At 42.8% G+C, this 21,404-nt stretch overlaps 1 protein-coding gene across 8 annotated transcripts in view; it reads right to left on the bottom strand.

The window, feature by feature from the left end:
- GRIP2 (glutamate receptor interacting protein 2) overlaps positions 1–21,404 on the bottom strand; it is a 364,533-nt gene that overhangs the window by 12,061 nt on the left and 331,068 nt on the right. For all 8 annotated transcript variants that reach the window (XR_014545297.1, XM_083602688.1, XM_083602686.1 and 5 more), the window contains exons 13-20: positions 19,466–19,611; positions 18,698–18,778; positions 12,078–12,141; positions 10,576–10,721; positions 9,066–9,210; positions 5,531–5,670; positions 650–826; positions 88–244 (exon numbers count right to left, since the gene is read on the bottom strand). Coding sequence is in view for 7 of the 8 variants with exons in the window: in XM_083602688.1 (XP_083458814.1) it covers positions 88–244; positions 650–826; positions 5,531–5,670; positions 9,066–9,210; positions 10,576–10,721; positions 12,078–12,141; positions 18,698–18,778; positions 19,466–19,611 (1,056 nt within the window). In the remaining variant the exon portion in view is untranslated. The remainder of the gene's footprint in view (positions 1–87; positions 245–649; positions 827–5,530; positions 5,671–9,065; positions 9,211–10,575; positions 10,722–12,077; positions 12,142–18,697; positions 18,779–19,465; positions 19,612–21,404) is intronic.

The following is a 21,404-nucleotide window of genomic DNA, read 5'->3' as shown; positions in this document are numbered from 1 at the left end:
GGCATGCCTCGTCCTTGAGATCCATATGAATGTGCACACACACACAGGCCCATCCTTCCCCCTCGTTTTCTTACAAGCCTCACATACCTGCTGGGCTTCTCCCAGTCATCTTCACTGAAACTGCCATCCATAAAGGGGTAACTCTTCCTGGGATCACCAGGAGGGGTACTGTTCTTCTGTCTGCTGGATCTCCATTCATGGGGGTGAAGTGCAATGCCAACAGCTTGTGGCAAGTATGTACCTACTGGGATCCGATGGGGAGCAGAGAGACAAACAGGAAGGATCAGGTCATTTTTACATGGCTACGTTGAGGAAAGACAATCTTATGGTTAAGTTAGCTGGATGGGAAGTCTGTCTCCTATTTCTAGTTCTGCAGTAGACATCCTGTATGTCTAGGGGGAATTTAATCGTGCAACCAGATGGACAAAGCACCCTGCTTTGTCCATTTGCTGGTGAGGTTTGAATCCAAACCACACCTGTAAATGGAAGTTGAAGGGGTTCGCTGTAACTGCTGACCCCATGGCAATGTTCACTTGCGTGAACCTTTATCCCCTCAAATATAAATGTATGAACTGGCCCTCAGCAATTCAAAATGGAGTTGGGAGGGAGGAGACAAACTTATGCATTCACACATTAAAGGCAGACTCACCCTGACTTCCATAACCAGCATCAATGCCAGAACCGTCCCAGGATTCCATTGCACTGTCCACACTGGGGATTGTGGTGGAATAAATCTCAGAGAGTTTGCTAGTTTTCTGGGAATCAGTCAGGTCATCTTCTGGGTCGCTCACTTCATTTATACTCCCAGACTGTTTTGGGTAAGTCCCTGGGGTCAAAATAAAGATGCACAGGTATGCACAAAATGTTAGAGACATTTCTGTGAAGCTTGCCTGCTCTCTTTCGGTCATGTTATAATCACCAGCTAATGGGTGGCACTGTGGTCTAAACCACAGAGCCTAGGGCTTGCTGATAAGAAGGTCGGCGGTTTGAATCTCCATGATGAAGTGAGCTCCAGTTGCTTGGTCCCTACTCCTGCCAACCTAGCAGTATGAAAGCACTTCAAAGTACAAGCAGATAAACTGGTACCGCTCCAGCGGAAAGGTAAACAGCATTTCCATGCGCTGCTCTGGTTCACCAGAAGCGGCTTAGTCACGCTGGCCACATGACCCGGAAGCTCACATTACTCAGCCAGTAAAGCGAGATGAGCACCGCAACCCCAGAGTCGTCTGCGACTGGACCTAACGGTCAGGGGTACCTTTACCTTTACCTTAATGGTTGGTAAGTCTCATATCAGGTTGCAGGCCCAATGTTGTGTTTTTCAGAAGATGTAGGGTTTGGTGTGCAGAACACTGATGTTCCCTTAGCCCTGTAGCAAGGGGGTGCTGCCCTTCTTTCCCCTTCATCCTGTAAGCCTTTTTGACCCATGGCAGCTTCAAGTTGCACCAACCAAATGTGAAATTAAGAGTGGGGGAGCAGCTTTCCAGGTGTAAAAATCACACAGATCACGACTACTGCCAGCGTGTGATCTTAAGTGCATCTGCTTGCAAGTAAGTTCAGTGAAATCAAGTAAAAAGACTTATTTCCAAGTAAGTGGCTTTTCTGATTTAGTGATTGTAAAGTGATTTATTCTTTACTCAACACTTAAAACCACCATCACCTTGACAATTTTCTCTTTCACCTTAGAACATCTCCTGAGATAAAGACTGTACTTTAAAGAAAGGGGGGAGCCCACTATAGTCTCCCCAAATTAGGATGGGTTAAATTGCTTATGGTGGAGTACTTGAGATGGCTGTGGAATTCCAATTTCAAATAGCTCAGGCTTAGAATGATTGATAGGAATTCACTCTCCTCCGTTCATTTTGACTCATGTGTCATACGCAGAAAGTGCTCCAAAGAGCTTCTGTGAGTAAAAATATCATTATGACTGCTGGACGAGCTGTGCCAGCTACATCCTCTCTTGGGGAAAGCTCTGCGAAAGACTATTAACGTGTTTCACACCATAATAGCTAATGGTTGAGAGGTACAGAGATCATCTCTGGACTGTGAGAGACGTTGGGGGATGGTGATTCCCAGACTCAGCTAAGGTTGGGTCTCTGTGTGAAAGAAACTGCAGTTTTTTAGGATGATGGAGTGAGCAGGAAAGAGAGCACTGACGTGGAGATTGGAAGGCACATTGGAGAGGATGAAGGGATGGAGGAGAAATTCAATTTAGTTTGCATTTTAATAAGTAACTACCTAATGTGCACCTCTTAAAAAGAGAAATTGGACTAAATGGCCCTTGAGGTCCCTTCCAACACTACAATTCTATGAAATGTGCAAATCAAAGCACACCTATCCTTTGAAATTTGCACTTCTCCAAATTTAGCAATGCAATTCTCCATCCCAAACAATGTGTAGAATATATGTTAGGGGAAAGAATGTATTAAAATGCATATATTAATAAAGAGATAATAAAATGCATCATATTAGGGGAAATTGCTTTCAAAAACGTGTACATTAGTCAAAACTGCATACAAAAAGATGTATTTATTAGGAGAAATTCTGACAAATTTTCATGGGGATTAAAAAAACTATAATTGCAAATTGCTGCAGAAACATGGCAAACTGAATTTAAGTAAAATAATGAGAAAGTGAAATTGACAGATTTGACCATCCTTAGGTGCAGGTATTTCTCTCTGGGGATCTAAGCTGACCCACCTGTCAGGAGTTGATCAACTCCACACACAGACACACACACACAGTTTTACTTTTATAGTTGTAAAATTAAATATTTTTAGAAACACCACAAGTCTCAAGTTTGGTCTCCTCCAAAAGCAAGTCAAACCTGAAAAGTGCTGCCTCTGCAACCTCTTGAGGAAGTTCCACAGCAGAAGAGTGATTTCAAGAGGATGTTTTAAGACCTGCAAATCTCAGATTGGTTGTTTTTAAAGCACAACTATTTTAGTGGTAGCTTCTGCTTCCAGCAGAAACTGGGAACTACCTCTCTCCTCAAACACTTCAAACCCCCCCCCCCAAGTTAGCTCTAGGCAGGTCACAGGTCTTTTGAAGAAAAGAAAAAAAGAGAGAAAAGTGAGTGAGACTGGAGAGAAGTACAATAACGTATTGCAGTTGTCTTTGTTTATGGATGTCCGTACAACTCCTTGCAGCAGGAAAGAGACTTAAAGGAGATCAGAGGTGAGGGAGGTGTTTTATCTCTGCCAGAGTAAAAAGTGCTAAGAAAGCAAGAGGAAAAACTACACTCTGAGCAAGTAGGAGATCTAATTTATCAGTGGCTAGGAAGGAAAGTAGGAGGGACTGCACCCGGAAAATCCTCTGTGTTCATGAAGAGCCGAAAGACTGAATCAGAGAGGGAGGAAAATGGATGTGATTGAAATCTAATGGTCCCTTCAAGCATGAAAATTAAATTGCATGGTTACACTGTCAAGTTGTCTTCATTAAAAGCAAAGAACAGAAGGACAGAGGCCTATTTCTCAATTTTACACATGAACATCAGTCAGGACTTTAAAGTGAACTTCAGCCCTTTCAAGACATTGGCTGAGCTCCTTAGTTTGGCAGGCAAGGTTGCTGCTGCATCAGAATTTCAAAAGTAAGGGACTCTGCAGAGACACAGAGTCTGATGTGAGATGCTTGACTGACAGGTGGTTGGCAGTGAAGGATGCCGATTAAGTTTTCCCCCAATTGGCTTTTCAGCAATTCTTTCAGAAACTTAATGCTGCGTCAAAGTGGGGCTGCTCGAACAGTGTTAAGGAAGGAGAGGAGAAATAAAAATCACTTTCCACATCGGCAGGTCTGAAGATGTTTTTTAAAGGGAAGCAGACAGCTCAAAATCTAGTCAACTTCTTAAACAGATTCTCAAGTGGGTGCTTGAGATTATACCTGTCAATGGAGTCACCTATTGATCTCGGTGCTTTTGCCTCCTTCTCCTTGTTTTAAAGAAGTCTCCCAAGGAAACTAAGACATTTGCCCACAATCCAGTAGTCCAACACAACAGGGGCATTAACAGGAATAGTATTAAAGGGAACAGCAGTTTAATAATGTAGACAGAGGATGCAATCATTATACAATGCATTTATGCATTGACCTCATATATTTTTAAAGGCCCCCCCAATGTCTTGATGTCACTCATACGGCATCATGTACCATGTGACATCACCTCCCCCCAATTCTCCTTCAGAAGCTGGTGCCTCTGAGCAGAGCAATACATTTGGCACCAACTTGGCTGCAGGAGTTGCCAGAAGGAGGTGTACAAGGGGCCATCCAGTCTCTTAGGGACTCCACTCCGAATTGGTGTAGGGTTTACTTCTTAGCCTTTTCTTCTCCCAAAGATATCTTGCAAGGCAGTGAAGGTTTGGGTCCTAAGGCTTTATGGGTCAAAACCAGCACTTTGAATACAGCCCGGAAACTAATCGTAGCCAGTGCAGTCATGACAGAACTGGTGTTACATGTTTGGACCACTCTGCCTCAGTTAACAGTCTAGCCTCTGAATTCTGCACCAGCTGCAGTCTCCAAATTGTCTTAAAAGGCAGCCCCATGCATTGATGTAATCCAGCCTTGAGGTTACCAGAGCATAGAAAGCAGACTTGGCTGCCCAGTTCACTTGAGCCTCAAACAACAGTAATGGATCCAGAAGTATCCTCAAGCTATAGGATCTACCTGCTCCTTCAGAGGGAGTGCAACAACATCTAGAGCAGGTTACATCCCATCCATCTGGTTTAGGGAACCACCCACTAACACAGCCTTTCTCAATCTGTGCTTCCCCAGATGTTGAACTACGACTCCCATCACCCCTAGCTAGCAAGGCTCAGGGATGATGGGAGTTGTAGTCCAACAACATCTGGGGACCCACAGGTTGAGAACCGCTGCACTAACAGGACCTCAGTCTTGTCTGATTAAGCTTCAGTTTATTGGCTCTCATCTAATCCATTACCGGGGCAAAACATTGATCTAGCACACCCACTGCCTCACCTGAAGATGTATAGGAGAAGCAGAGATGTGTGTCTCCAGCAAATTGCTAACCATGTACTCCAAAACTCGAGATGACCCCATTAAGCAGTTTCATGTAGAGGCTGAATAGCATGGGAGATAATACAGAACTCTCCAGAAGCTGACACAGAAAGGCTCCATGAGGCCAAACAATATCCCTCAAGGATCACCCTGTGAAAACAGCCACCCAAGTGGGACTGGAATCATCACAGTGGTGGCGCCCACTCTCAATGTGGACAGCCACTCCAGAAGAAGACAATCGTTAATGGTATCAAAAGCCACTGGATCAAGGATAATAAAACAGGGACACATTCCCACTGCGGCTCTTCCGACAAAGGGCCACCGAGGCAATTTGTGCACCAAAAGCAGGCCTAAACCCAAATCAAAATAGATCTGGGAAAACCAGTGTCATCCAAGAGAGTCTGGATTTGGCCAGTGACTGCCCAAGAACCTTGTCCAAGAAGTGGAGATTGCTACATTGATCTGTACTGATTTTGGCTCCAGGTGTGCCAGATGATACACACAGATTTTTAGAATGAGGGCTTACTTTCGGTTTGCTTCTTGATCTTCAGAGTTACAGTTTCTCCAGCCATCTGGAGTAGATGAATGGCTTCACTCAGAGGCTTCCCCTTAAGGCTTACATTATTAATAGCTAATATCCGGTCTCCTACATGGATCGCTCCAGTCCTAAAGAACAAGCAAAGGAAAATTCCAACTGTTATGCAAGACAGTAATTTCATTAAACCAGCCCATAAATAAAGATATCCATGTTCAGTTGATGGATGCACGTGTGGCAAGATTTAAAGTTCTGTGGTAATCAGAAGAAAAACATGAAAACAAATGCACAACTATTTCCAGATTAGCAGGCACTTCTCCAAATTCAGTGATTTATAATGGAAAGAGAAGCCCATGTCTTCACCCGTTCTACACATAATGCTTCTCAATCATCTATAAAGGCTGATCCATGAATTCCAATTGAAACAAACAAACAAACAAAAAACCCCAGACCTGTATATGCATATCTCTGCATAGGCAATCTGCCAGGGTTTGGGAACCTTCACTTCTTGGGCCCCATTAGGCCCAGCACAGATCCCAAATTGGCCCATGGAGTGGTTTCTCACAAACCATCTGCACACCTGACATCATATGTCATATGGATGTGGATTTAAGGGAGCTCTCAGTTGCCCCTTGGCCAGCTGACTGGGAGCCATGCTGGGATCAGCTACACTAGGGAGCTCCCCATTGGGCTTTGAATCCAAGCTGCATCATCTGCAGAGGGGAAAATGCTCCATTTATTAATACTGTGTTTTTACTTCTGCAGAGACATCAAAGTGGTTACCAATCAGCTGTTTGGTGGTTACAGCAATCTCCTTTGAAGAAGCCCTTTCAGCGATAGTCAGCTGATTGGTGCTAGAGGGTGCATTCAGAGTGGCTTGTTGTAACCACCAATCTGTTGATCAGTGACCTCCTTTGAACTGCGACAGGTTTCAACCACCTGCAGTCATTATGATGCCATGTGAGCAGCAAGTGGGAAGTCCCTTTGCCCTCACTGCCATGGGAAGAAGCCACAGCCAATGTCTGACATCATGATGTCAAGAATACCTGTAAAAAAAAAAAGGGTTGCCATAGCCAATCAGAACAAATGGCAGTGAAGCCAAAGAAGGCAGAAGACAGCGATGTCAAATAAGAAAGGGGGGGGTAACATTGCCCCAGAGTAGCAGGCAGAGGAACAAAAATGCGCCAAGCAGCAGAACGTCATCCAAATGTTTGGTGAGGCCAATATTTTGCCTTGTCATTTGTCTGGCTATGGTGAATAGACTAATTTTGAGTTGCGTTACAGAATGTATGGTGCCCATAATAAAAGATATGATTCACCTATGAACACTACAAAACATACAAAACACAGTGAAGATGGTATAAAGCCAGTGTGGTGTAGTGGTTAAGAGCGGTAGACTCGTAATCTGGGGAACCGGGTTCGCGTCTCCGCTCCTCCACATGCAGCTGCTGGGTGACCTTGGGCTAGTCACACTTCTCTGAAGTCTCTCAGCCCCACTCACCTCACAGAGTGTTTGTTGTGGGGGAGGAAGGGAAGGGAGAATGTTAGCCGCTTTGAGACTCCTTCGGGTAGTGATAAAGCGGGATATCAAATCCAAACTCTTCTTCTATAAAGAAAGAGTATTCCTCAGGGAAGTGACCCATTCAGTTTGATCCGGGCTTGCTTGACTTTAGTAATTCATCTAAATAGACTGTGAACTACAAAGGGTTGAGTGAATTTCACCTGACCCTTGGGGTGCTGCACAAGGAGACCGCAATAATAAAGGCTGCCTTTGCATGACCTAAGTACACCATCCAGCTCACAGGTGGAATTCAAGGTACGGCTCAACTGTGGGTTGTTTTCCAATGGATGCAAAGGCCAATTTTGTCATATCCTCCATTTAGATCACAGTTATTCCATTAAGCTACAGCTGCAACAGACATTCATTTCCTTGCATGCTCTAAATTGCACTACAACTCAAGCGTTGGTTAAGTACACAGAGACCAATGGCCGGCCAGTTTCAGAATGCTTGCTGTACCCATGTCCATTTTCCTTGTGCTTCTGCTGTTCTAGCCATCAGCTGTGGTAAAATCTCCAAGAATTGTCATTTAAGCATATTTTATCTTCCCATCAGAAGAGTCTGTCTAGCTACTCCACTCCCTTCCGAGAGTAAATTACTTTTGCTTGCAGATCTCCCAAACAAAAGAACACTGTCTATTTTCAGTCACAGAAAACAAAAGCTTAGCACACAGAACAGCAATCAGTTTTGGAAATCTTGTTTGTTGGCAGCTTATAAGGATATAATTCAACTTCTTTATATTTCATGCTCTCTCTCCCCCCACCCTGCTTTTTCCTTTGAGTCAGGATATTGATTTCTCAACTATCCACTAGAGGTCACTACGGTGCCAGTTTAAATAGCAAAGTTAACTTTATTTCCAAACAGTGGATTAGTGAACTGAAATTATAAAATTCCTGTTTTCAATAGCAGCTGAATGGATTGGTCTAAATTCTGGCTTTAAAATTCTGGGAAGGGAATGTGCATGGGCCCAAAGATTCACCTTGTATCTATTTTGTTTTTAAACATTCTGATCCGTTTCTGAATTGCACTATGCTTTTTACACTTTGATCTGCGCTCCAGGTTCCGAGCCATTCTGTATACAAGTGAAGTTCTGCGTTCTCCATTCATTAGAACTGGGAAATATAAAAAATGGTGTGCTGTTTGCAAATATGGCCGCCCCTTCTGAGGAAATGAAGCCTGCCCAATTTCAGAATGATAGTTGCAGGGGTTCTCCTGCAAGGACCGACGTTACCAGTTTGCAGTGGTTACATGTGAACGGGGTGATGGTGGTGAAAAGAACAAAGGATCCACAGGAAAAACTGAGGTGGGGGGGAATGTCATGTACCCCCAGCAATTTCACAAGCATGTAAACAAACAGTCCACAAATTACAAGCGGGATAGCTCAGTTGGTTAGGGCATGATGCTGATAATGCTAAGGTTGCAGGTTCAATCCCCATATGCTACAGCTACGTATTCCTATATTATGGGGGGCTGGATTAGATGAACATCAGGGTCCCTTCCATCTCTATGATTCTAAGGTTATGTGGCTGCACATTTTGAACACAACACTCCTGATTGGTTCCTTGCTTGTAACTGTCACACACACACACACAAACACACAAAAACACACACACCTTGCACAAACATATCCACCAATGCATAAACATAATAGCACTGAATATACTACCTGGAAGAAGCTTCACAGTTTCCCAAGCAACACAAAATTGCCCATTGGGAGCTCAGAAACTGTGACAGCCATTCAGCGCACAAACCTCTCATGTCTCCTCTCAAGATCACGTGCAACCAAGTTCTCTCTCCTCTCTTTCCTTACACGCACAGCCACGTAACTGTGCAGAAAGATCTACACCACCCACGTATGCAGGCTCCATTTAATTCAGTGGTACAAATGAGCAGAAGAGCTTCCCAGTGGATTACACTCGGAGTATCATTATATCATGCCTGCCCATTAGGATGCAAATTGCAACTCACCTTTCCGCCAGCCCTCGTTTTGTCAGTCCTGAAATGACAATTGGGTCAAAAGGCTCCTCGGTCCCTGAAATAGTGATTCCCAGGGGTCCACCGTATCTCTTTAGCTCCACTGTGTAGATGATAGCACCAGTTGTTTCTTGCTCATCTGTTAAGAGGAAAGGAGGGCTCTGATTATAGAAATCACCCTAAACTAAAGGAATTCCTGAGATTAGTCCTAGATCATCTAGAAGATACAGGCTGATTATTAACTTCCATTAGACCTACTGCTTGTTCTTTCCAGTTATCAAAAACAACAACCCAGTAACCGCCAAAGAGGATTGGGAAATGATCATTTATTGCTTAATAGCTAGTAGCATGTGATTACTAATTTCATTATAATACAGGAAGGAATGAAGTGCATATTTTAATTCTTTTCCTTCCCGCTTCTTACAATTTCCCATGAATTCTAATTGTTATTGATACAAAATACCTTTAACTAAGTAAATGGATCAATTCATATTTGTAATTAATTTTGGTATATATGCTTTGATGCAACTTTGCTAATTAATATATCCAGAAACATTTATCTGAGTGTTTATTGCCGTTTGGATTTTAATTTTAAGAAATTGCTGTGTGCCACATACTGTAGTGTAAACAAATACCGTATTTTTCGCTCTATAAGATGCACCAGACCACAAGACGCACCTAGTTTTGGGAGGGGGAAAACAAGAAAAAAAATATTCTGAATCTCAGAAGCCAGAACAGCAAGAGGGATCGCTGCGCAGCAACTCTTCCTGTTCTGGCTTCTCGGATAGCTGCGCAGCCTGCATTCGCTCCATAAGACGTACACACATTTCCCCTTTTTAGGAGGGAAAAAGTGAGTCTTATAGAGCAAAAAATACGGTATATATCTCAATGCAACCATGTTAAAACAGTTTAAATATGAAAATGAATGAAAACGATGTCACAAAGAAAAACAATAAGGGAAGGAAAACAGGTGGATAATGTGTGCATCAAGAAATGGAGCATGTCTGCTGTCTACTGGAATCTGCTGTCTACTGGACTGTACATAACTGCATTTATTAGCTAGGCAATTTTGTTTCCATTAATATACCTATGTTTCTAATAAGGCCATTTAGATACTGGTGCTCTGTTCAATGTATAAACACTTATTTAATAATGATAAGGAATCTTCAAGGTATGCATCATAGCTGTCAACTTTTCCCTTTTCTTGGGAGGAATCCTATTCGGAATAATGGAATTTCCCTTAAGAAAAGGAAAACGTTGACAGCTATGGTATGCATCAAACCTCAAAGTATTTCCTAGCAAAACAGTAAGTAACATTTAAGCCTTAGCGTAGGTTTGTAGGCATTTGCTATGTGCACATGTGCACCAACACATAAATGCACATGCACATGTACACACCAATTACTTGAACAACAGTTTTCCAGTTTCTCTGCCAGGCTTTTCTTAAGTATTGGAGTGTTTTATTAAAATGGCTCAGAAACAGCTTGATTCAGTGCTTTCGTACCAGAATTATCCTCATCCTTCCTGATCTTCAATTTGACAAGTTCTTCACACTGCTTTAAGATCTGCACCGCATCCTCCATTGAGCAATTGTCGAGTCGGATATTATCAATGGCTAACAGCTTGTCTCCGGGCTCTAAGGTGCCAGTCCTGTGAGCAATGGGGGAAAAACAAGCCTGTGTTTAACACATTCCAAATAGCTGCATACTTAGTTCTTCTCCAAGAGCTGTTGCAGTATTGTGGGTGGTATGGCAACTCTTCTGCAGAAGAGAATTTGCCCAGGTTAATGATTAAAAAAAAACAAGATATTTCTGCATAGAAACAGGTTCAAATAACTAAAATCCAGCCTGAGAATACACCTCATTATTAGCAATTCCCTTAGCTGGTGAAAGTTAGGCAGCCTTTCAACATTTCAATTGGGGTACCTTAAATAAGTGAGAAAATAAAAAAATGAGTCACAGGTAAATGTGAAGGAAGCTGGTGTCAAGAAAGCGTTTTGTGAATTACAGTTTTCTCCATACATCATGAAAGGACATAGGGAGGTGCTGTTATTGGCTGTCCTCATCTCTCATGGTGCGTCATCCAGAGCAGAGGTAGCCAACTTGTTGCCCTACAGATGCTTGACCACAACTCCCATCAGCCCTGATCACTGGCTTTGCTGGCTGGGGCTGATGGGAGTTGGAGTCCAACAACATCTGGAAGCCTCCATGTTGGCTACGTCAAAATAATATAGACCAGTTTATACTGTACGTAACTCAGAGAGCAAACTCTTAATGTATGTATGTTCTACTTTTATATAACAAGGCAGTGCTGGCAAGACTGCTTGTACTGGAATCAAGTAGGCTTAAGTGAGATTCCAGGAGTCAGTATGCTTATAAAATACTAATTTATTAAAGCCAGCACTGTACTCTAATTAGACCTACTTCTATACTGAGGCCAAAGGAAATGTCAGGCCATGGCACACCTTGTGAATAACTTTAGCAAGTCTAATTACGCACAGGAGGAGAATATGCAAACATCTGTGAACTTCGGAAGACATGGAAAATGTTTGGCGTTACAGTTCATTGGTCCTGATGTTTGGGAAGGAGCCATCGCTTGGAGGAAGAACGCACATACTTTGCACAATGAACGTCCCAGTTCAACCCCCAACATCTTAAGCTGAAAAGATCTCGGGAGGCTGGACTGGGAAAGAGCTTTGCTGTTGCCTTCAGGCCCTGCTTGCTGGCTTCTTATAGGCATCTGGTTGGCCACTGTATGAACAGGACGTTGGATTGGATAGGGTGATCCAGCAGGGCTTTTCTTATGCTTATTCTTTGTATCTCTGACATCTATTTTCCCCCTCCTCATTCTTCTTATATTCTTAGAACTGCAGATAGTCAGAGCAGACAATATGGGTACAGGTGGCTTGGAAGTCTGAACCAATATCAGGGTCTTCATATGTCTTAACTGGGTTCAGCTGATTTAGTGTCTGAGACTTGTAAGTGGAAAATTAGATTCTTCACTTACCTGTGTGCTACACTTCCCTTCTTGATATCAGAGATAATTAAAGGCTCCCCAGACTTTCTGCTTGCTGTTGTGAGAGAGATACCACAGAGTCAAAACTCAATCTGTACCTCTAGGATAATCTTTAGCATTACACTAACTTCACAAAGTAGGCATTATACAAGTCTTTGGAATTCAAAATTGAATGGAAGATTCATGCTGAGAAAGCCTAACACTTGGCCTAAAGTTTATTAAGCATTGGCATTGACAGGCACTTTAAGAACAACACATTTCTACACACTTATCCCCAAACAGGAGATATCTTTCTGGCCTTTCATGGCGTCATGATGAAGGCAATAATATAAGCCCGTGTGGGGCAATGGTTAGACTGGAGGACCCCCAGGCTTGAATCCCCAATCAGCTGTGGAGAGTAGGAGGGGGGGGGGAGAACTACCACAACTTGATTTATCTTATGATCCAAACAACCAAGTCGTATTCACAGAGACCAATGACCTGGACAAGAGAAGAGTAAGAAGGCATCGGTTTCTGTTCAGACCCTTGTTTCGTCTCATGCAGCACTGTTTCTGCTCCACTGCAGTTTGACTGCCAACAGAAGCTATACAATTCCTCTCAGGAATTGTCTGATACAGTAGAATCTTACATAATTCATTACGTGGTTAATTTATCATCACGTTACTCCACACCATTTATTTAAACACAAATACCATTCATTTCAATGCAAAGGAAATGCAATGCAGCTCGGGGAGGGGAAGTTATCGATTATGCATCATTTGCGGACTGAAAAGAACAAGAGAAGCAAATATTGATCATATCTGCTGGACTGATTTCTGCTCCAGACGTGGGACGAATAAGCAAAAAGAAGCAATTTCCATTCCCCTCAGAATCCTCCAACATCCCTAACAAAGGGTGAGCGCAGATGGCTCCAGAAAAACTAGGCTTGGGAAGCAAAGGGGTGGCAAGAACCATTATTAGGAGAGCAATAAAGAAATCCAAGTGACCAAAAGCTGGAGAGGTGGTGAATGGGGGTAAGAGGAAATACTGTGGAACACCCACCACCCTTCAGCTATCTTTGGTGGTGCAACCTTTTCCTTCTCCTGTGGCAGGAGTATCACAGCGGACAGATCCACAAAGATAGCTCAAGAGTAAAAGGGGAAGGAGCAGGTGTCCTAGAGATTCCACATATAACAAGATGATGTACCCATAGAGTAGGGACGGGGAACATTTTCCAGTGCAACAGGTGCGTTCCCTTATGAGCAACCTTTCAGAGGCTGCATACTAGTTGTGGAGAAGGCCAGAGATAAAAGTGGATGGAGCAACACATGTGACTATTATCTTTGCACAGCAGGCTGCGTTCCAGTCACACAAAATCCAGAGGTTCCAACATACATGTCCACCCATTGCATCCTCCCTCCAGGCAAGCAGCAGGCACTATTGCAGCTCACAGACAGATCCCAAGCAGGCCTGAGGGCCACATTCAATCCATTGGCCTGAAGTTCCCCCAGCCCCGTCACATAGGACTGTAGAGGGAATCCAAGAGTACGGCTTCTTGCCAGGAAGCATTTCACTTCATTAACTTTTTCTCAGCCACATCTGATTGTGGGCAGACCAGGACATCCGATACCTGTTTAAAACTAAGGGCATTTTTACCACAGAAATAGTATAGAAGGAGATAACAAGAATCAGTTCCAAAGCTGTTCAGATCTTTCTCCTGTTTTTTTCCCCTTCCTAGTTGAACAAATTCGCTCTATTGAATAATATAAAAATGCAATTAGTCAGTACCTATGCATAGTGCTAGAGGGACGCGGGTGGCGCTGTGGGCCCACAGAGCCTAGGACTTGCTGATCAGAAGGTCGGTGATTCGAATCCCCACGACTGGGTGAGCTCCTGTTGCTTGGCCCCTGCTCCTGCCAACCTAGCAGTTTGAAAGCACATCAAAGTGCAAGTAGACAAATAGGTACCGCTCCGATGGGAAGGTAAATGGCATTTCCGTGCGCTGCTCTGGTTCGCCAGAAGTGGCTTAGTTATGCTGGCTACATGACCTGGAAGCTGTACGCCAGCTCCCTCGACCAATAAAGCGAGATGAGCTCCGCAACCCCAGAGTCGGCCACGACTGGACCTAATGGTCAGGGGTCCCTTTACCTTTATGCATAGTCCAATCAACCATTATTAGATCATATCAGCAATGGTAGAAGTAGGCAGAAAGGTCTAGCACTGCAATTCTCTACACATGTACTCAGAAGCATAGCTGGCCGTGTCCAATGGATCTTACTCCCAGCCATTTCCCAGCATTTATTAAGGTTAACTTGTTGAAGGGCTCTTACAGATAGCAGAGGCATAAAATAATCCAACTCTCCATGAATTGGCCTTGTAATTGCCCCAAACAACACTTCTCTCATCAAAGTTAGACATGCACGCTAGGCCTACATTTATCCTGGTACAACACACATTATTGCTGAATGCAGCAACCCACTCACTAATAAGCACAAAAGAAGATACCATCAGAGAAGAAATAATTCAGTCTCTGGAGCTGGTTTGTCAATGGCAAAATTTGAATTACGCTTTTCAAAACAGGCTTAATGATATTTAATTTGGATGTAGCAACATAGGTCTAGGAAGCTGTTCCGCATACCGGTAATTAAAAGAATTTCCAGCCCAGAATTCAGCAGAACTGGTAACAATTCAATTTGCTTTAAATAGTCACATATAATTAGAACACTTTACAAAAAAAAAAAGCTTAATAATATTAAACAAGGCAAACTCTCCTTTTAAAAGTAATTCAGTATCGTACTGATTGTTCTGTGATGCTCCTCCCAATATGCAAATTATACAAACTAATTTAGGGGACTACTGATCAGCAGTCAATTAGTATTCAATTAACCCTACTAGATCTTATTAGCCAAATTAAATTCTCATGGGCAAGTGCCACCTCTTCCTGTTCACTACTCAGGTTTTCTTTCAGCTGGCCTTTTAATCCAATGCTGAAATTAGAATAGGTTTGCTTTGTTTTTAATTCATGGAGCCATTATATGCAGCTCAGGCTTATTATCTGGCAATTCATATTAAAGGCTTCATGTATATCTCCATTCTATTATACCAGAACGCCACCATGCCATTCTATTCTACCAGAACTTCACCATGAGTTGTGAATGAAAATGACATTGTCCTTGTTTCCTATGGTGCTATGTTCTAGAGCAGGGGTGGGAAACCATTTTGGCCTGGCAGGCAGATCCCACTCCCATAGGTCAATTTTTACAGGTGGGTGGGGCAACCTGCCTGTCAATCACTAGGTGGTGTTATGACATCAGATGATTGACAGGTGAGTTGTCTCGCCCTCTTGTAAAAGTCCCTTGCCCAAAGCTTGAGGACCACAGTGTAAGCGACTTTGCATGCTTTCTGCTTGGAACTTGGCATAGCTCTGTCAGTAGAGAATGAGACTCTTAACCTCAAGAGTCATGGGTTTGAGCCCCACATTGGGGGGGAAAGATTCCTGCATTGCAGGGGGTTGGACTAGATTGGCCCTTGTGGTCCCTTCCAACTCTATGGTTCTATGACTTTCCCAAGTGCAAAGCGTATACTAGCAAAGCTGTCTTCTGCAGGGATCAGCTGTACCACTGAGCGCCCCATGGCTTGTCAGGTTGCCCGGACTGACAAACTGAAGTTATTCAACATAACAAATTGCAGCTATCCAAGAGTAGTAGCTAAAGCTTGTAGACTTTTGGTCACCCAGAAGGAAAGAGAAGGGAGTCAGCCGGGAAGAAGGCTAGCTTTGTTCACATCTTGCTAAACCAAAATTCAGTGTGATGTCTGTTTGCAGCCTATATGACCGAGGCTCGCCATCCCACCAATTGCTAACTACAGGCCAATCACCTGTTTGGAATTATAATTTCTTTTTTAAAAGAAACTTCCTTATATAATGCTTCATTGCACCAGAAGACTCATGTGTACGTAGGTCTGCGTGTGTATGGCTTCTGATCCAAAGTTTCACTGTAGTCTGAGTCTGAGGCTTAGAAGTTAAAATACTCTCCGCAGAAGAAATCTGGAGAAACCTCAATCAAACACTCTCTTTCTTAGGTATTACTACATTAAACACGCTTAGCTTTGTGACATTTCTGCAGATCAATAACCAGGCATTTTGACAACAGAAATGCAAGCTGTTCTCAAACCAACTTGATACTATTTCACAAGCTACCCTTCCTGCACCCTGCTCTCCTTCATTGTTGCAGCTGGCAAGTAAAGAGATCTCAGTCTTGCTAGTAACTGCACAAATTGAGCCCACAACTCGGTCAGCTGGGTGCCTTTGTATGGATCACAGTATTCACACTAAGGGGCATTTAAGGGTGATTCCACGTTTTGAGGGAACCAGCTCATGTCTCAGCACAACAAAAGAGGAAGGATGTTCAACATTCTTATTTACTTTTCCTGATTCGTAGGCATGCTCCCACAATATCTGCAGGGAGCCTGTCTACTTCTGCTTTATGGTATGATAGATGAAGTGTCTCAAAACACATGTCCATTTTGTGTTTTTAATAGGATGCATAATGACTTGGACTGGGAAATTATTCCCCTCAGAGGAGCTCGAGCACATAACTCACATGCACCAGTGACTCTGCCAGTTATAAAACACCTTCTACTATTGATTGAGACAAAGCAGCATTTGGGAAATGTGTAATTAAACAAAGTCTAATACAGCAATAAAGCCACATCTCAGAAACAAAGTGTTCATAAGGGTTTGCGGGGGGAGAGAGATGATTTTAAAAAGCCGTGAGAACTCAAGGATAGCTGAGGAACACAAATATACACAGGACAAAATACATTTCAGGTCTGAATTACAAAAGAGGAGCAGTCAGCATAAAAATCTACTACTACTAGAATACTTCTGTAGAATCCATTAACTTAAGACAGGGTTTATAAATTAAACATTGTTCTAGCAGGATATTCCTTTCAAGCTCTCCTCCAAATCCTGAATACAGAACAGAACAATTCACAAAGCTATTTCTGAGGATGGTTAAATTCCGCTTCACATACTACCAATGTACATGTGTTGAAAGTCTCCCGTCTGCGGTAGTAAGATCAGGGCTTCCAACATGGTTTTCAGTGCTAGTCTTAAAACCACAGTCTTTTCACATAAAAATCTACTCCTGGTGTTCCTCCCCTCCAAGTTTTGTTGCTTTCAGCTGCCTCAGACTGCAATCTTAAACACACTGACCTAGGAATAAATCCCACTGAACTCAATGGAGCTTACTTCTGAGTCGATATGCATAGGATTGCGCTTTAATTTACGAAGGAGGAAAAGGACTTACTGACATTGCTATTACTAAACTGTTTGGTGTCAACCACAAATCATTTGGTGAGATCACAGATCCTTTTCAAACTTGTGCCAACTCCTGAGGTAGATTCTACCACATGGTAAAACGTAGACCCAAATGAAAAAAGTTTTCATCACATTGAAAGGAAACATATGAATCGATCTTGACCTGCTTACAAGTTCAAAATATTTTGTGAAACTTATACAGTACAGGAAGAGTTTTAATCACGATTAGACAAAATGATATCTTGCAAGATGTGACCCTCTCAAGCAATCCTCGGAGAAGCTATTTTAACTAAGACTTTAATTAAAGTATTTGAATTAAAGTATTCCAGCTGAGGCCAGAAGAGGCACATTACATATTACACAACTTATTTTAAAAGGACCAGTTGTTTACTCCACTTACTGCAAAACTCAGCAAGTATCTGTTTTGCAGCAAGTATCACATGCTTTGATCACCTGCACTTGACATACCATCATCAGTTACATTATTGTTTCTTAATTGTTTCATAATTATGTTCATATTCACAAAAGCCCTCTGATGCCAGCCACTATTGGTTCCATTTTATAGTCAAGAGGTGGTGATGTAGCTATGGCTATTTAGTTTTATTTTTAAGTATGCACTCATCTGGAATTTGAATATTAAATATAATGGTCACAACACTAGATGCAGCCAGGAACTAATCTGATGTAATTCTACTAAGATGCCTTGACTGATTTAAGTGTGAACTTTGGATAAATATCAAAATGTGAAACTATTAGGATTTATTGAAATTACTAATTTTTGGAATAAAAAGGTAAAGGGACCCCTGACCATTAGGTCCAGTCACGGCCAACTCTGGGGTTGCGGCGCTCTTCTCGCTTTACTGGCTGAGGGAGCCGGCGTACAGCTTCCAGGCATGTGGCCAGCATGACTAAGCTGCTTCTGGTGAACCAGAGCAGTGCATGGAAACGCTGTTTACCTTCCCGCCGGAGCGGTACCTATTTATCTACTTGCACTTTGATGTGTTTTTGAACTGCTAGGTTGGCAGGAGCTGGGACCGAGCAACGGGAGCTCACCCCATCGCAGGGATTCGAACCGCCAACCTTCTGATTGGCAAGTCCTAGGCTCTGTGGGTTAACCCACAGCACCACCGGCATCCCATATCTTTTGGAATACTGAGTTTATAAATAAAAAGCAGTGACACCCACAGCATTTTGCAGCAGTTGCAGGTTGGAACTATTTTCAAGGGGCAGCACCACACATATGGTGGACCTGGAGAAAACCTGACATGAATACAACTTCTAAGTAAACAGCTGTAACCTGAGCCATACTTACAGCTGATAGTAATCCCAAGCTCCACACCTCTTTTCTTGGGTAGCTTCACATGAAAGGTACCACTGCTGGGAATGACCGATTCTGTAGAACCAAGAAGATTAGACAAGAAAGGATAATGCAGTTCCACATTGCTTTGCTGAGCTGTGCTGCGTCACTCACAACTTGTGAAGATAAATTGTGGGAGCACGCAACTAAGAGCTATTTCAAACATCCCATCCCTAACACAAAGATGGTATTTGAAGAGGAGATCATAGTATTAATTAATTCACTTATTTCCATCCCAGACTTCCTGCCAAAGGAGCCCTGGGTAGCCAACACATAAATGGTAAAACAATTAAAACATCTAAAAACATCTACCAGGTATTTTGTGTGTGTGTATGTGTATATGTGTGTGTGTGTGCGTGTGTGTGTGTGTATATGTGTGGAAAGTATGTTCTCTGCCATTGGGCCACAGTCCCTCTCCTAGTTAAGTTCCACTAAAGTTGCAATACCACTGATGGTATGCTTGAGGCTTTCCCAAAGGCTGTTCCAAAAGTATACTGAAGCGATGCTATAAGCTTGAGGGAAACCCTCTGTTTCTAGCTGCAAGAAGGAGTACTTGTTAAGAAACAACTGAGTTCATGAGCCTGATCTAATTTCTCAACTGCTGAAAACAACCTGGTGCTGCCTCCAAAATCCATTAAATCTGCAGTTTTAAGACATTGTCTGAAGACAAAGAAGCACCATTAAAAGGGAGTTTGGGGCTGTATCAAACAATTGTTTCCATACCTGCTACATCAAATTCAATCTCCAGCACAACCTTGTTAGTAAGTGCTGCATCCCGCAAGAGCTGGTTGGCTTCTTCCATTGTCCCATCTTCTGTTGCAATGCTGTTGATGGAAAGCACCCTATCTCCAACTTGCAGGAGGCCACACCTGCAGTCCAGAGTGGAGGAAAAACATGGGAGAGATCAGGAAAGGCAAGAGACTCATAGAGACCCTCAGGCTCCTTTTTCAAAGACGCCAGTCAGAGCAGTAATAAAAGTGGGCAACCAGAGTATGAGTGTGAGGCACTGGTGGGGATCCTCAGCCCCCCAGGCCTCTCTATGTTTGGTCACTGGGACTCTCTCCAAGTGACACCCCAGGCCATGCTACTCGCAAGCTGGCTCCACACCTTGAAGTACTTTTGCCTGGCTGCAAAGTGATAATGATGTCTCTTGCTCGCCTGGAGGGAGGGACGTGCCTGTGTGTATGCAAAACCCCTGACTTCTGTGTGGCTTGAATGCAGCTTCTTGTACAAAGCTATTAATCACATTCATCACTCCACCCACTGTTGCTTCTGGCCACACCCACTACTAGCAGGTGCCCCACCCCCGAAGAATGTCGATAAGGGAATGTGCCCCTTTGGCTGAAGAGGTCCCCCACTCCTGGTGTGAAGTTCTGAGATGCCCCAACAGAATCATCTTTGCACATGGATGATGGAGCCTGACATGTTTTGGAGAATTTTACGATGTGTTCTGCAAATTAATGCCAGCTCCTGCTGAAATTGTTTCTATTCTTAGATTAAACATCTTCCTGACACCATATATATATATATATATATATATATATATATATATATATAGTGTGTGTGTGTGTGTGTGTGTACATATTATGTATCTCACTACAACTAAGATCAAAGCTGTATTGAAGACAGAAAAACTGAGAGGTGCCCTTGCTCTGAAACCATGTCTAATGCTACAAAAGTCACATTAAGCATGCCGGAGCCCACTGGCGCCCAGACTAATGGCACTGAACATTACACACTGCTCTGATTAATATGTGGGTAATAGCACAAGCTACAAGTCTGTGGGTTCACCTCAATGTCTCAACAAATTGGGTAATCATTTATCCCTTGTAATTTCCTCTCTTGAAGCCAAATACACATGGGTGCTGCTTGACAGTGCTGAAAAGCCAATATTATTATAAGACACAATTCCAGGATTGCCTTGGCATGCACTTGGCATAAGGCAACTGCTGCTTGGTGTTTTGCAACAACTATCTCTAATGTTATAGGAGAGCAAGGAGGAGTCAAGCAACAGGCAGGGCACAGCAAGAAATGAAGAGAAAATAAAAACTGTTGAGCAAAAAGGATCTGGGTATGAAACAAGACATCAATATGTTAATTGTCATTTATGTACTGACACCATGGTGGCATACAACAAATTTAATGAATGAGCTCTGAGGCTTTCCCCAACCCTCTGGAACAGATTTGTGGATGGTGTGGGTATAGGTGAGGGAGAAGAAGTTCAGTTGTGTGAGCAAAGGTTGTTCCACTCATGCAGTCACTTAGTTGCCTTAATCCAGAGGTTCTTATTTTCTGGTTAAAGAGACAACAGTCACACTCCTCCCTTTTCGTAAACTCCCTTCTGTCCAGTAGTTATTATGAATGGCTGGAGAAGTATTTGAGGAATTGCAGAAGCTGCTCTTTTTATCAATTTGAGATGTTTCTAAAGTATCCATCCAGGACTGCGAAGGATCCATTACTTTAACTGCTATTTTTATAACCACTGCACCGTGCTTCTAGGCACTATCGTCAAACCATCTTGTGGAGTACAGATAAGTAGGAGAAAATCGGTTATATATATATATATTAACATCCTTTTGCTCTATGCATTAGATAGTTTTAATAAGCCGAGTCAAAAGCTTTTTATCTCTCTTATTAGTAGACTGAACAGAGTTAACAGGAT

Source organism: Podarcis filfolensis (assembly GCF_964270895.1).
Source record: "Podarcis filfolensis genome assembly, chromosome: 2".
In the NCBI taxonomy this organism is placed as follows: domain Eukaryota; kingdom Metazoa; phylum Chordata; class Lepidosauria; order Squamata; family Lacertidae; genus Podarcis; species Podarcis filfolensis.
Note: the sequence above shows the minus strand (reverse complement) of the source record. Positions and strands in the feature narration are given on the sequence as shown.